General features: G+C 49.1%; 1 protein-coding gene across 3 annotated transcripts in view; it reads right to left on the bottom strand.

Moving 5' to 3' along the window:
- Window positions 1-683: 683 nt before the first annotated feature.
- PTPN2 (protein tyrosine phosphatase non-receptor type 2) overlaps window positions 684-14319 on the bottom strand; it is a 51144-nt gene continuing 37508 nt past the window's right edge. The window contains exons 8-10 of one of the 3 annotated variants that reach the window (XM_074352332.1): window positions 10822-11003; window positions 7165-7266; window positions 684-7037 (exon numbers count right to left, since the gene is read on the bottom strand). In XM_074352332.1, coding sequence (XP_074208433.1) covers window positions 6983-7037; window positions 7165-7266; window positions 10822-11003 — 339 coding nt within the window. In that variant the 3' untranslated portion in view covers window positions 684-6982. The other 2 variants (XM_074352333.1, XM_074352331.1) reach the window with 2 other exon arrangements.

Below are 14319 nucleotides of genomic sequence, written 5' to 3'. Positions count from 1 at the left end.
TTTAGGAAAGACTGAGTAGGGACTGACAAACCTTGCTTACTCCTAAAATAGACCAAAAGCCTCTGGACAACAAGGCAAAAAGGAACAAAGGCGAGTCATTAACTTTGTAAAAGATGCTAAAGACGTACACAATAAACGGTGCTATGAAACTTTCGTAGTCGTCGAAGCTGCTCTCCAGTCAGGACGGCACTCCCGCGACGCAGAGGCTGGAGTGTCTCTGGACAAGAACATCTCGATAACCTGACAACGGACTGGATACACACCCCAAGCAGCACCTGGTCGGGAAGTCGCACATGGTCAAGAAGCCGAAAGCCCCAGCCGGGAAGGAGGAGACGCTCGGGGACACTGCAACGTCCCACACAAGAATGACACTGTGACTTAAAAACTGTACTGAATTGCTGTTCTTATTCAAAATTAATTTAATACCATCACCCATATTAATATTTTTCCAAGTAACAGAAGGGGTATTAGAGCTTTTGTTGCATTCACCTAACCTACATGGATAGACCACTGAGGAATAACTTTAAAAAAAAGTCTTGAAAAAGCAAGTGACCAATGTTTGGAACCAACTTCAGTTTAAATGTCAACTGCCAGTTTTAAAAATTTGAGAGCAAACAAACCCTTAAGAAACATTCACTATTTGAAGCAGAGCTGCCCTAAGACAATGCACACAAACCGACAAGGCCTGTTTAATAAAAATATTTAATGCTGCCAAAAAGTATAAAAATACAGTAGGAATGGCAGTACAATACAAAGTCGTCTCTCCTAATTTATTTCTTTTACATCTTTCTACATTTCATACACGCGTTAAAAAACTTAACAATGCATCAAATTAGAGGGTTTTGCCAAGTCTTCTGCTGGTGGTGCTCTTCATCCCTGGACGTAAGGGTTACTTTGTAAACAGACAGCCGTGAGGCGCCTACGGGTGACCAAGCCTCACTTGGTTCCGGAGTGGGCTTCGTCCTGCTTTGCACACCAATGGTTCAAACCTTACAGCTGCAGAACACTCTCAAGTCATGAACATTTAGGTGTCTGTCAATCTTGGCCTAAAACATAAAATAAGAAGTCATCTATTCAATTCGTATTTACCAAACACACAGACGTACACAGAGACACACAAACACAAAAGGACTAACTGGACTGAAAAGGCAAGGGGACACATTCCAGCACTCACTCCACCACACCGACGCTCACTGTCACCCCCGCGGGGCCGCTCAGGGACTCAGCTCTCAAACAGAACTGGCGGTATGAGGCAGACTCGTTCAGAGCACCATAAGGCGTCCTCTTTTTCAAGAATTATGAACTGTGAATGTTTTAGGTCATCCTGCGTTACTCAAGAAACGGCCTCCACGGGAGACACTGACAGACAGACAGGTTTAAAGACAGATGTACCCACAGCCGGGCAGCAAGGAGATACGGCACGTGCTAGACTTACCAACGCAAAAGTCTAATCCAGCTTGGACCTCCACTGTGCCACACTGCTAAAACATTACGAACGCACTGTCTGAGCACAAAGCTGGCTTGTGCCTGTAACCTCAGTGTTAGCAGCGCGCCTTCTGTCCTGAAAGGGGACACTAGCAGCCACAGCAACACAGAGCTGAGGCGCAACTCAGGTTACTATCAGCAGAAAAGAAACAGACATAGAACAGTCGGCAGCTTTATGGTGTTTTAATGCCAAAAGGAAAGATAAACGAGAGCTTAAACAACCAGTACAGAGAAGGAGTAACTATTTCGTGGGCAGCTGGGTTTTTAATGTTACTTCACAGTATCTGCAGAGCTGAACCTCTGAGGAGGTTCCTGGCAGCCGCCAGCTCGCCTTGTCGTGACCAGAACCCCAGCTGTCAACACTTGTCACTGCTGCGCCTCCACGTACGTAAACAGGAACTGCAAACCACACCCACACGTTCACCCGGCGCGTCTGGCCAACCCCTCCGAGTGCCGGCTCCCCGGTGTCTACTCTTCCAGCCCTGACAGAAAGGTCCAGACCTCGAGAAAGCACTCACGTCAGGTGTCTGTGCTCACAGACACCACCACCACCCTCACCCAGGGACCCAAGAACGCTGAGCCCAGGAGGGAAGGACGACCCTGGCCGCTGCAAAACACACGGGCAGCTCCCACACGTTTCGGAGTCCGCTTGCTAAAATGGGGGGGGGGGGGGGGCTTGATCTAATCAGCCAGAGTGAACGAAGTGCTAACGGTCTGGTTCAGAGAGTATTCTGATGCCCCAGCGCTCCTCTGGTCTGGCGGCAGTTCAACTGCTTCACAAAATTTTTTGGAGAGAGGAACTTTGATTTGCTTCACTTTAAAAATAAAAGGAAGGTTATTTTTTAACAGGTGAAAGTAGCTGCCTGAGGCTTTTCCATTTAAATATCTGGCTTAACTGCTCCATAAATACAGATACACAGTGACATAATGGAAACGTTAGATCTGAAGTCACTGCAGCTCCACAGACTGGAGGTAGTAGAGCCTTGCAAGTTACTAATTCTTTGACTCAGTTTTCCCATCTGAAAGTTAGGGTAACGTGATGTTCCAGGAAGAGGTGCACCAGCACCCGGCAGGCCCATCAGGTGCCGCCTCCCCCTGCAGAGTGTTCAGGACACGCTCACCAGCGATGAACTGTCACTCCCCACAACCAGAAGATCTTGACGGTGGCTGCCCCGACCTGAAGTTACGCCAAACGCACCCACAGTTCCTGCCACCAGATACGCACGTGAACGTTTTACTGGAAAGAGTCACCTTCTCCAGGTGGGCAAAGCACCGCCTCGTCGACAGCGTCACCTTCCCTAGTTCTCCTCTCCTGCTTTCACCAACTCAAACTTTGGTTTTTTAATACTAGTAATCTGAAATATCCACATCCTCATGTCCAAAAAATTCTCTGCCAAGTTTTTAGAGGAACAATAAAGAATTGATGCTTTTCTTTTTAAAACTGTCTCCATAAAGAAGAAATTCCCATGCAATTCTCCTTACAGCTCTCCAAACATACCATGTGATGGAAAACCAGGCGGTACTGAAGTAGATTCCGTACGTAATTCCTCTCTAGATCCTGAAATTCCCGTGTTCCACTCTGAGTTATAAAACCAAAGCAGAAAGAGGTCAAACGATGGGCTTTTTGTCCTCCCTGTGGACGGCACAGAGGCGGACAGACCACTCACAGTCCCCACTGTCAGGCTGCTACTGACAGACCAGCTGGAAGGCCCCGGCCTGAGCCGCGCTCACACAGGTAGAGCCCCGGGGTGGGGGGAGGTGCTGGACAGCACAGGACACGAGCAGGGCTCTGTGATGGCAGCAAGGGGGAATTCTCCCCACAAAGTGTCCAGGATCCAGGACCCACTGAACAAGATCCCCCGACAAGTGCTGAGCCCTGTGCTCTTGGGTAACCTGAAAGCGGCCAGTGCTAAGGAAACTCCGGCTGCTGCGGAGAAAAGCAGAGCTGACTTCTCCCTCAGGCCACTACCCAGGAAAGCAGCACCTTAAATTCCCAAAATAAAGGCTTAAAATCCGAAATCTGGATGAAGGACGGAAGGGCCATCTCAGGGCTCCCCTTCCGGCCGGCAGACCCACACCTGGTTCCTGACCCTCTGCACCACGACAGACCCTCAGGGACCCAGGGCCTGGACGTGAGCCAGCGGTCAGAGGCGCGGTTCTCAGACGCCTGCCTGGACGCGGGAAGACGTGGACGAGGCACTTATGCTACATTTTAGAAGTCTGTAAGACTCGAACCTGAAAGTAAAAATCAAGGCAGATCAGATTTAAAAATCTGTACAACCATCAAGCAGGCACTCCAGAAATGTACTTAATAAAAAAAGTTTACAGTGGCCCATAAAGTATTTCAACCATAATCAGGTTCTGGCCTGTGTCTATCTGTACAGAACGCAGCCAGAGGGAAGCGACCTGCGCAGCGTGAAGCCTTTCTCTGAGCGCTACCCGATTCTGGACTACACCATCCGTGTGAGGCTCTTCAGCGAGAGCACCTCGAGGGGACGCAGGGCCGTCGAGGCTCAGGCTGGTTATGGCTTAGCAACAACTAGCCCGACCTCGCACACCTGTCGTGAGGATGAACAGGGCAACGGGACAGGTGCTCGGCCCCGGGCCTGGCACAGGCAAACAGCCACCGAGTGGGAACAGCAGCACGCTGAACTGACCCTGAGAGCAGAGAAGGAACTGGCAGCACTGGAGGGCTACTCCGTGCCATAAACTGTTTTTAAAACAGTATGTTCTTAATGCAAACCATCAATTCTAGTTTATTTAAAACAAAGGGGATGGGGTGGGGGTAGGGGACTGCACAGAGGCCGGACCCGCACGAGGCCCTGCGTTCACTCCCCAGTACTTCTAATAAAATAACAAAACGTGAAAAATAAAACAAGGAGGACAAACACAAGTGTACATAAAACTAACTTGAGAGTCACAATCCTTCCTCGGACACAGTGTTAGGCAGAGCTATTTAAAAAAAATTTTTTTTAACTTCCTTTTTTTGTTGTTCATTCCTTGGTAGAAATACTACTACATAACGAAGTGACCAAAAATACAGAAAAGAAAAAGGACAGACCAAAGACACAAAACATCCTCTGAGCATGGTCTGAAATGGTCTGCATGTTACTCCAGAGTCCTCCGTGCACTTCTACAGTTTGTACCTCTCGAATGAGAGAGTTCAGGAGAGAGACAGAATTTTTATTTCATAAAGGGAAACCTAAACACAGAGAACTGCACGTGCAGGCGTTCTGCACAGGAAAGCAGAAATGAGCAGCGGACAGCTGATTGGGGATGGAGTGGGCGCTGGCGCTGCAGCCTTCGCACACACAGCACGGAAGCACGGTCGCTGTCAGTTTACTGACGTGGACGGAAATGAACTAGGTATTCATGTAACTACTCTTTCTTAAAAACCATAAAGTCTCTGGCTTAGGAAAAACACCAGCAACTCATTCACCAAAGTCAAACCACACGCCTGACCCTCAGCACCACCCTGAGCAGGAAGCACCCTGCAGACCCCTGGACGACGCGGCCCCGCCTAGCACTGTGGCCCCGCCCAGCGCTGCGGCCTGCTGTCACCTAGCCCCTCAGACCAGCACCTCAGCTAACAAAGGACCAGACACACCCCCACGCATTTCAGTGTCAGGGCCGGGGACCCACCCAAAGCAGAGCACTAGTAACACGCTCTCCCAGGATCTGCCTGGAGGGAGGAAGACTAACGTCTGCAGAAGTTCATCAACACATGTCTACGACACCAGGTGTGGTTATAAAAATACACTGTAGCAAACACCACCCAGAGGGGCAGAAAGCAGACACGAGCCGCGCTGGACACGGGCCACGGCGCACGCGCCCCGCACAGCCTGAGACCCCGGGAGGGCTTCCCCTTCCCGCTGGAAGCAGCGCTATCCCAGCTGGAATTTAATGGGTCTCCCCATATGTGACTTGCAGAGCAACAGACTGCATTTTAGCAAAGGTAAACCAAGGCAAATTGGAAAGACAGATGGCCTTGGTGTGACGCAGACAGACACAAGGCGTCCCTCTTACCTCCCTGCGTCCGAGGCTGTGGGACCCAGCCCACCTCACACAGCCTCACACGGATGCGCTGCACATGTACACCTGCTCTGTGCCTTCAGCAGCTCAACACACTAAGAAGCCTACGCAAATCAACTCAAATGCTGATCTACACCAATGGTTTTCAAACTGTTGTTTACATGACAAAACGGCCCCGTAAAATCACCAAACTTCAAGCAAAGCTCACACAGCACGTAAAGCAGAGCAGAGACGGACTGCTTGGAGGCAGAGGCTGGTAGCTCAGGTCCCCCTACCACCTCCTGGTGACCCCTTACAGAGCCAGCAGTCAAGGCTCAAAAACCACCAAAACAATGTGACTTCAGTATTTCAGCAATTAAATGTACAGCAACTATTTAAAGTTCAAGTAAAGCAAGTAAACACTGAGAGGCACGTTAGGGTCTGGAGAAAGGCGGCACTCAGAGGGGCAGCTAAATTCATGAAACAACGTGCCTTAAAAAGACCTGTTAAGAAGTTAAAAGGGACAGTGTGAGGTTTGAACATCGTTACACTATTTATTGAAGTAGAAAGACCTTGAAAAAATTTTTACTTCAAAACTTCAGTCTAGTAAACTGAAATCACGGGTAATAAAATGCTGCTCCTTATTTTTATTTCCTAAATCATAATTTATCCCAACTATAAATTAGGGTAATTACATCGACAGTCTCATGAAAAATAAACAGTATTAATAATGGACTTTACAGAAATCAGTTTTTGTTTTTTTTTTTTTTTTAACAAAGTCTCGACCAACTGTTACCTGACTATGCCAGTCAGGAGAACCTTCCTTCAAAGAAATTTTAGAGAAAATTTTTGTTTCTTTGTTTTTCTTTTTAAAATCGGGAAAACTGTGAAACATAAAAGAAATGCAAATATATAGTAAATTGCTTATTCAGTGTTCTAACTACTCATGTCAAACTTCTCTTTAGGAAAATGTACCCAGTACAATAGAATCAACATACAATTTATTTATTTTTTTTATGGTAACAGATTTTTCAAATTGAGCTTTTAAAAAGTACATTTAACTACAAAAGTAAGACTAAGTAGGTACTTATAAAATGTATCTGCCCTGAAATGGTAAGGAATATAAAATGCTGACACCTACACCGAGAGTACATGACACATTACACGCATCACTTAAAGGCCATTTTCTTTCCAGTAATAATGTAGGTAAGACCATGGTATTTATTGCTTATATCAAGTGCAGGTTAAAATCCAGACAGCCCCCAAAACCACCTCCTTGTGATAAAGGATTCCTTAGTCTGGTCAGGTGAAACATGATGCTTTAACATGTGCGAATACAGGTGAGAAGTACCAGTTGCTAGCAAGCACTCAAGTCCTTACTTTCGGCAGTGGTGCAGTGTGGGCGGCGCCCCGGGTGCGGCAGGACTGGGCACCCCGCTTCCTGGGGGTGTCTAACCTACCACGCCCTCGGGGGTGCTGAGGGGTCCTAACAGACAAACCCTCGGGACGCATGCAACACCGCCAGCTGCCAGTGCCGAAGCCTGCGCGACAAAATGAACTGTTTATAGGACATTTTGCTGAAGAAACAGTGTCCAGCCAACAAAAGCGCCAACCAAAATGACTGACACAAACCCCATCTTAGTGAGAACAGGTTGCCAATATAACCACCTTTTCCTTTTCCGCTCAGTCTCGCTCAGCCTCTGCTTCATCTGCTGCACCTTCTGCGCTGTGCTGGCTTTTCTGTCCTCTCGCAGGCGTTTCCGCAGGGCACTGTGGACACACAAGGACACGTCAGTGGCAGGGCGCGACCACCGGGACACGGGCCTCAGCCCACACACTGATCCACTCCTCCAGACACGGGAATGAAGGGGGAACGCTCAGGATTCTGAATGGGGCAGAGATGCACGCAGGTAACTCAGTGGTAATTTCTAGTACAACTTTGTGTTAACCAACATGCTGGCAGGACCTGAAAGGAAGCGTGGTGTCCCTCCCTTTCCTTCTTTCTGGCTGCTCACCAGACAGGTGGAGACGAGGGGCCCCGCATCTGCCTCACCTGGACTTTATGTCTGACTCTCCTCCAAGGCCAGCACTTAACATCCCGTGAACACCCCACTGTGTTGAGTGCCTGCTGCTATCTGTCCGCGTATGCTTCTACAAAAGCCCAACCCGTCTCCCCGCCTCCAAACTGAACCTGACTGCCACCGTGACTGTGCCAAAGCACAGCTCGATGGTGTGGCTTGACTGAAAACCTGGAAGGCCTTCTCAGTGTCTGCCACATTAACAGCCAACTTGTCTTCTGGCCACAATGTGCAACCTGAAACTAGCAACAAGAAACAATCAGAGGGACCCAGACTGCAGGGCATCCTAAAAGGCGACTGGTCGAGAAGCTGCAGGAATGCCCACGTCAAGCAAGGGGCGGGGAACAGTCCCAGGCTGAAGGAGACTGACGAGCCACGTCAACCCAACACAACACAAGCTCCTCCGTTAGATCTTGATTTGTTTTTTAAACACCTACAGAGACGGAGGTCATAACAATGTTCCAAAATCAGACACAGCGATGACTGCACAGCTCTGTAAACACTCATCCACTGAAGTGTCCACTCTAAGTAAGCTTTATCGTATGCAAACTATACCCCAATAAAGTTATTTTTAAAAAGCTATGAGGTAGATTTTTTTGATAACTAGAGAAATTTGAATACAGACTACACATCAGATTATTTTACCCATGTTAAGTTTCTTGGGATTACTGGAACCTTCAGACACTGCTGGTGGGTGTGTGAAATGATGCCGCCACTTGGAACACTGCTTGGCAGCCCCGACAAACGCTCCACACAGACTTCCCGCACCTGCGACCCAGCACCTCCACGCCAGGTACACACCGACGAGAAAGGAGAACGTGTCCTCACAGAAACTCCCCAAGACTCTCGTACGACACACAAGCTTGTTCCTGCCCGGACGGCCCTTCTGCTGCTCTCCACAGCTGCTTCCCTCTTCTCTCTGGTCCTCCCACCCCCAGGGCCCTTCATTCTTGTCTGAGGGCATTTAACTCACAGTGAGCAATGCACGGTGCTAGTCTGCGCTGCCTTCTGCCCCTACAGTGATTAGCACCCTGGGGACTGCGTCCGTGTGCCCTGCAGTCTCCCTAACGTCGTCCTCACTCTTACTGACCACACACACAGGTACGTCTGGCTGGGTGAACTCTACCTGAATATCTCCTACAATGACCTGCCAGAATTACTACCCAGAATCCACTTTCTGGATGGAAAATAGTGAAAAGTCACTATAACCAGTATGTGTGTACCTGCTGGTGAAAACAGTACTACATACTCAAGTGCAGGCGCAACAGACATCAAAACACAGGAACAGGCACGGACCCCTGGTCAGCCTTCCGCGGGGCCCCACACGTGCTTCTGCAGGAGCCTGGGGCCACCAACCCATTTCCAACTTAGACGGAATCTTTAACACATTTCACTTAAATTTTAATTGCAGAATAGAAGACAATTACCATTTTAATCCAGTGTTGTCACTCACCATATAAACCCAACATGAGCTCAGTGAAGTGAGTGTTACATGACTATGTAATTAGTGCTTTAAATACTTCGTTATATAGGAGCCTAAGAGGATTTTCACGATATTTGGGGAAACTGGTTATGGTTTTGGCTGGGCTGAGAACACACAATTTTTCCCACTTAAAATAATGGAACAGAGGCTCCTGTTTTCCAGAAATGCACTACCCCTGTGTCTTTAGGATGGGGTGAGTGCCAATGCCAGGGGTGCCTGTTCTCACTCTAAGAATGCAGCTCCACAGAAGGAAGGACTATTCTCAACTTGTGATACAGCAGAGTCTTTTTTTTTTTTTTTCACCTAGTTGGGCCCAAGGAAGCTATGTCTGCATGATAACCTGCCAAGTAGGACCCGGCAGGCCTTCCTCTGCGTTTGCACAACTTAGGCCCTCAGCGGCAGGGACGCCACCTACGGGCCCTTGCCTGTGGAGACTGCGGGGCACACACCTCCCAGCAGGCGTCCTGCACCCTGTGCAGATGGGGAGCAGGATCCACAAATCCGACTTCTGTGAATCCAGACTGTCTGTTCTCCACTGCCAGCCATCTGTCTGAGCTCAGGAACGTGCACAGTGAGAGCCCCAGCACAACAGAGTAAGCTCACACCGCGGACAGAGCGGTCCCCTGGCCGGGACCGTGAACACGGCTGGTCTGGGTCCTCAACGACGGAAACCCAACACCTCTGAAATTCTAAGGATGTGGATTCAACCATCCATCCTCCGGTTAACCCCAGACAGGGTACTAGTCAAAAGCACCTGAGAATCTCATTACTGAGAAAGAGAAGGTAACTTACAGCAGTGTATTTCCTGACTTACAAGTAGCATGTTTAAGGAGAAAGAAGGAATAAACAATCAACTTTATGCTTTAACCTGTAGTCTAAAGCCACTGAAACCATAAGGAGTGGCACTGCTAAGTCAACACAAAATCTTCAGTGCAGTATGTCACACCACATTCCCTACGTGCTGCAGTCGGCTACCTTTTATAACACTTCAGGTAACTGTTATACTGGGGAACACAGAAGTGAAGCTGTGATGTACAGGAGACCTTAAGGATTTTCACAGCACATCCCAAATCCCAGTGTGACAAATACAACTACACAGTAACATGTTCCACAACAAGCCTATCTGACCAAAAGGAATGAGAAAAGTCAATCAGAGGTACTGAACCGAGGAAGTAAAAGAGCTCAGTCACTTTTCTAAGCGACCGCACCTCAGGGAACCAGCTTTGTCATGTGTGGGATATTGAAAGCCCTAGAAATGTAATTTTTCAAATCAAAAACCAAGTAGTTTACACATCCATATGGATTCAAAACTCCAAAAGCACCGGGCATTTTACATAATTTTTTGGAAAAAGACTTTTTTCTTCTTCCAAAAGAATTAAATTGAAATATTCATTTAAATATTTCCTAGTTTTACTGAAGGCGATTATTAATCACACTGTAACAGCAGGACACACGCTACGCAGCTACACAAACGGCAGGTGTTCACACTACTTACTTTTGGTGGCATATTGTGTGTTTTAGCATCTAATTATAGTAACTTTTACACTCAATTAACACTGGGTTAAACCATTTTCCAGTGGGCTTCTGTCTGTCGGTACTGGCTGCTTAGGGCTGAGAGCTCTTTGAGGTTAGCGATGTCATCCCACACCAAGGGACACCTTCACCTAGCGAGTAGCCAGCCGACAGGGTCCACGGCGGCTCACGACCCGCCGAGCCAACCACAGCAAGCCCCACCTCCCGGGCACACTGCCACCATGACCCTACCTCGTGCTGTCCTCCTCCAGGGCGTCCTGCACTCTGGAGGACAGCCCTGTGTGTCCGTCACCGGCCAGCTTTCCTTCTTCCAGGCCTACCCTGTTCCCGTTGTACTTCTCAGTCATCACTTTGGTTGGCGAATGATCGAAAACAGGACACAAGTCTTCCTTCGAAAGTTCTTTCCACCGTTTCTGCGGAGGCAGGAGAAACGCAATCACTAACATTTTGTTTTCCTTAAATAAAAAACTTATAACTGAAATTCTATATTTAACTTTAGAAAACCCCACGATAACATACGAATGAAAAAGAATAAGGCATTTTATCGTAGCACTTCTTCTAGATACATGTACTTTAAGTCCAAAACTAAATAACAACAAAGCATTTACTAGGCATGCACATCAGCACACAGCGGAATGGGACCATCTGGGACTCTAACCCACGTGAGACAACTGCTCTAGGACCTCACTGAAACACTAGGCACAGGAAGGGGGTTTCGGCCACATCAGACTGTGGTGTGAACCCTGGAAGTGTGACCAACAGGGCACGCAAGTGTGGTCCGGTGTCCCCGTGTCCGCTGCCACTGTCCAGCTGCATGACAGCCCAGTGCTGAGCTCTCCCTGCAGGTCTCTGCCATGCCAGGACTTCAATCTGACAGTCCCCACCAGGTACTCCAACAGCCCAGGCAGCTGGTCCAGTGTGGGCATGGGGAAGACTCCTCTCGCGTGCCTGGACTTCAGAGCAGGCGGGATTTGGACCAAAATGAAGAGGCGTCCTATTTTTTCCTAGAAACAGAAACACTACACACCTCGGGACGCACTGTGATTAGTGAGGTGACCTGTAAAAGGGGTCTACCTTCCCCGACGGCCACCATCCCTCTACCTTCCCCGACGGCCACCATCCCAGGGGCAGGCAGGGGTAGCAGGGGTGCAGAGTACAGCTGAGCCCCTCGGGGTGAAGGCAGACACATGGCACAGGCCAGGCGGAGGCCGGGGGGGGGGCACATGGAGACTTGACAGGGCCACAGGCTCTCCATGTCCTTCAAGGGCCAGGGACACATCCATCTCCCTGCCAGCAACAGGAGGGGCCAAGGTGGCGGCTGTGACAGCCAATGGTTCTGACTGCCTATGCCTCTGACACCAGCATCAAATGCCCATTTGGTACAGACAGGGGTGGCCCTCTTTGAAAACCCTACCCTGCAAGTGTGGAGTCTCGGATCTCATGAATAAAAGGTTCTCTGCAACTTACTGCCGGAGGATTTGAATGAGTCTGAACAGCAACAGAACAATGCAAAACCTGTGGAACACTCACTCGCAGGAGCTACGCTGGTGCCAAAGGACACTAGTAAAACAATGTCCGTGTATGTAGATTTTACAAATCCCTGGAAAGTCACTGAGACACGACACACTGGTTTCTGACTTGGCTCATGGTACAAAAGAGGGCTGTGAAGGAGGCATCTACCATCACACCCCACCTTCCCCGACACAGCTCTGCTACGAGGCTGCACAATTAATCTCTCTTTCTGTTTTCTGGTAGTCAACTCACAGAAGATAAAGCTCTGTAATTCATCATATCTGGAGGACCGTGACTAGTACAGTTTGGTTTGAAGAAGGAAAGCATGGGGCTGGCCTGAGAGGTGAGGCCCGGAAGCAAGCCAACGATAGGGAGAAACCCTGCCCTGGAACTGAGAACCCAGTGGAGCGATCGATCCCGAGCAGGGACCCGACCGGACCTCACCCACGTCCAGAAGGAATATTGTGGCAAGAGCTGAGAACCTTCTGCAATGAGACTAAGAGTAAGATGCTTCCACTGGAGACGATTGTGTCAATTTTCTTCCTTCCCATAAAAAAAAAGTTTACTCAGTCCAAAGAGCACTTTTGATACTGAAGGAAGTGCTGGCACAAGACGTGTCCTGGGCACGTACAGCACGCCGCCCTGCTCCGCCGCCTCCCCGCGCAGCCTGGGACCCTCCGGGAGGAAGCACCCCCGTCCAGCGAGCTGCAGGGCAGAATCTGAACCCAGGTGGTCTGGCCTGCCTGTGCTAGAGACCCTCGCGATTATTCGTATCTCCGAAAAAGTCATCAATCTTAGGCAGCAGGCAGTTTAGGGAAGTACCCAATGAAAACGTTCATCTGTCCCCAGCATGTGCGCTGGTCAATTCCTCACTGAGGTCCAGTTACAGCAACTCCACCTTATACTTGGACAAAACTCAGCACTGTCAATGAGCAAGACGATGCCAGAAACTAAGTCTCACTGGACCACTTCCCAGAATATGCAACAAATCTGAAACCTGTCAACAAGAAAAGCCTCACTGGGCTAACACAGGCACCTCTCATCTGTGGCCCACTTGCTGACTATGGCAGCGTGACCTAATAAACTCTATTTTCCAAAAGAAAAAAGAAAGAAAAGACACTGGGGGAGAGGAGGGAGGCAGACTTAATGCTAGTGAATTTAACAAAGAAAAACAACAATGTCCTGTTGCTACGTCTCTGGGCAGCCAACTCGCCCAACCTTGCTCCCCCAGGACACACGCAGTTTAAGCTCGAGTCACCGGTGAGGCGGGTCTGCTGACGGCTGAGGCCAGGGAGGGACACCGTGCTTGGCGACAAGCTGTCCAGGCTCCGCTCGGACACTCAGACTGAGCTGTCCACCATTCCCACTAGCCCAGATACCCCTGCTGCAGCACCACGGCCCACGTGCCACCAGTAACCCCACCCCAACCATTTCGCACTAAAGGAAGCCCCTGGAAGGAGATGCAAAGTGATGTAAGTAGACTCAAACCCCACTGAAATTTGTTTAAAGGAAGTGTATCATCTACTTATCACTTCATTAGTAACGTCAGTTACCAGCTGGAGACCTTACACCACCACTTCTGAAGGAGCAGATTGGACTGTTCACTCTGCGAGGTTTGCCGTCATCACCCACCCTGGGGGTTTGCTGAGAAAGGCGCGGCAACACCAGCAACTGCACTGTTTACTCACAACCTTGTGCCAGCAAGACGTAAGGTCAACGGTATCACTGCTAGAGACAACGAGAAACACGCTCTGCTCATCTGGGTAGGCTCAGGCCACTGGAGGTTTCTGGGATAAACACACGTGTGTGACTACAATCACACACGTGTATTTACTGCTTTCGGATCCTGCCAGGTTCTAAATCATCGTCTGTCCACATATGCCAGAAATCCCAGCACAGAACTGTATCCAATAATGAAAACACCACTCGCATCATATAAATGTGCATGAAGACGGAAGGTGAGGACAGGTGTCCTGGAGGGAAGAGGACCAAATTGCTTGGTCCGGGTGCTACGGGAGCTCGCTGGTTCAGAGGGCGCCCCTCGCCCCACTCCACCATCTCGCACTGAAAGCTTCCTTCTTTCTTCTTACAAATATTAATTTCCCCCAAAAATCAGAGGCAAAGAGGAGAGAAAGAAGAATCCTTTTTTCATAAATTGCCCATCACACCGTGAGATGTCAAATGAGACACTTCTATCGGCATAGGACAGACATAGTC

This window comes from Camelus bactrianus, chromosome 24, assembly GCF_048773025.1.
Source record: "Camelus bactrianus isolate YW-2024 breed Bactrian camel chromosome 24, ASM4877302v1, whole genome shotgun sequence".
Lineage (NCBI taxonomy): Eukaryota > Metazoa > Chordata > Mammalia > Artiodactyla > Camelidae > Camelus > Camelus bactrianus.
The sequence above is the reverse complement of the archived record's forward strand: the minus strand, read 5'-3'. Positions and strand labels throughout refer to the sequence as shown.